The sequence below is a fragment of the Lactuca saligna genome, chromosome 5 (assembly GCF_052625555.1).
Source record: "Lactuca saligna cultivar CGN05327 chromosome 5, ASM5262555v1, whole genome shotgun sequence".
Lineage (NCBI taxonomy): Eukaryota > Viridiplantae > Streptophyta > Magnoliopsida > Asterales > Asteraceae > Lactuca > Lactuca saligna.
Window position 1 is genome coordinate 208004170 of NC_136421.1, and position 1795 is coordinate 208005964.

General features: G+C 38.1%; 1 protein-coding gene across 1 annotated transcript; it reads left to right on the forward strand.

Moving 5' to 3' along the window:
* The first annotated feature begins 448 nt into the window (after positions 1-448).
* LOC145046175 (uncharacterized) lies at positions 449-859 on the forward strand. The gene has a single exon (XM_078994480.1). The coding sequence runs from the start codon at positions 449-451 to the stop codon at positions 857-859; it is 411 nt and encodes a 136-aa protein (XP_078850606.1).
* The last annotated feature ends 936 nt before the right edge of the window (positions 860-1795 follow it).

Sequence of the window (1795 nt, forward strand, 5' to 3'; positions counted from 1 at the left end):
ACCGGAAAATCACAAAAACACCTTCGATGGAGGCGTTTTTGGTTGTGAATCTAAACAGAAAAGAAGGGAGAAAAAGAGAGGGCGTGAGTGTGATTTGAAGTTACTCAAATGTAAATAAAAGAGCCTAAGTGGCTGCCATTTTATGTTTCTAAATTGAGTGTACTTTGACTGATAATTGCAAGAAATTTTTGGACTTAATCCAAGATTGAGCAAAGTCACGTGTTTTTCTTAAAGGGCATTTTAGTCTTTTCTTCTATTTTGATTTGTTAAAAGCCATGTTAGATGTAGTTGTTTTTGTGGGTAGAAGTTTCAGTTTTTATAGGATAATTTTGTTATTTATTTGCTTCCAGTTGTTATGTTGAATAATATGTGAAAATACAGAAAATAGCCCCCCCAAGAAGCAAACCTCTCCTAAACTCATGAAGATGAGCCAACATTACTACTGACTATGCATGGAGAAGTTCTTCTAAATGAAGAAAATGTAACATCAAATTTGTTGGGTTCAGAATCTAATCTTTGGTACTTAGAAAATGGAGCAAGTAGCCACATGACAGGCCAGAAAGCAAAACTCTATGATTTGGATACGCGTATTAGAGGTCGTGCAAAGTTTGGGGATGAATCTATGGTATCAATAGAGGGAAAGGGGTATTACGTGATGGAGCAAGTAGCCACATTGTTATACTTGCAATGTAAAAATGGAGAGAAGTGGGTATTACGTGATGTCTATTACATTCCGAGTCTCCGTTGTAATATTATCAGTTTGGGGCAACTTGCTTATGGTGGAAACAAGATTATCATGCTTGGAGTCTTTCTGTGGATCTATGGACGGAATGCTGAACTGCTCATGAAGGTAAAATAGTCCGTTAATAGGTTGTATAAAGTACTTCTAGAAGAAGTCAAACAGAGTTGTTATCTTATAAAAGACTCTGACTAGGCCTGGTTGTGGAACAAACGCCTGGGTCACGTGAACTTCCAAGCCATGAAACAAATGCATGACTAAGATATGGTCATTGGTCTGCCCAAAACTAACCCACCAACTCAAATATGTGAATGATGCATGATCAGCAAAACAAGCACATACAGCCTTCCCATCAAATACCAACTTCAGAGCCCAAAAGGTGTTGCAACTCTTACATGGTGATATTTGCGGCCTAATCACTCCACCAACATGTTAGTTGATTATTATTCAAGAGAAATGTGGACTTTGATGTTAAAAACAAAAGATGAGGCATTCAATTGTTTTAAGAAATTTCGGTCGTTAGTCGAGAATGAAACCCAAGAAAAATTGCTAACATTTAGCACAGATCATGGAGGAGAATTTTTTTCGAACACATTTGAAGAGTATTGAAAAGAGAATGGGATAATGCGTCATCTAATGGCACCGTATTCGCCTCAGCAAAACGGTGTCGTAGAGAGGCGGGACTGAACAATGGTTGAAATGGAATGGAGTTTACTCAAACAGACGATTGTACGTGGCTGGTTGTGGGGGGAGGCGATACGACATGCCACCTACATACTGAACATAATTCCAGCAAATGCCTTAAACAATTCGACTCCTTATGAGGCATGGTGTAGAATAAAACCGAATATCGAACACTTACGAGTGTTTGGATGCACTGCATTCATGAAAATCAATTCCAGGTGGTTGAAGAAAGTTGATGATTGAGGTGTAGCAATGATTTATCTCGGTATAGAAATTGGCACAAAAGCGTACCGATTGTATGATCCAAACTCATGAAAAATAGATGCGAGTAGACATGTTCAAATTAATGAAGTTAGACCATGGGTATTTGAT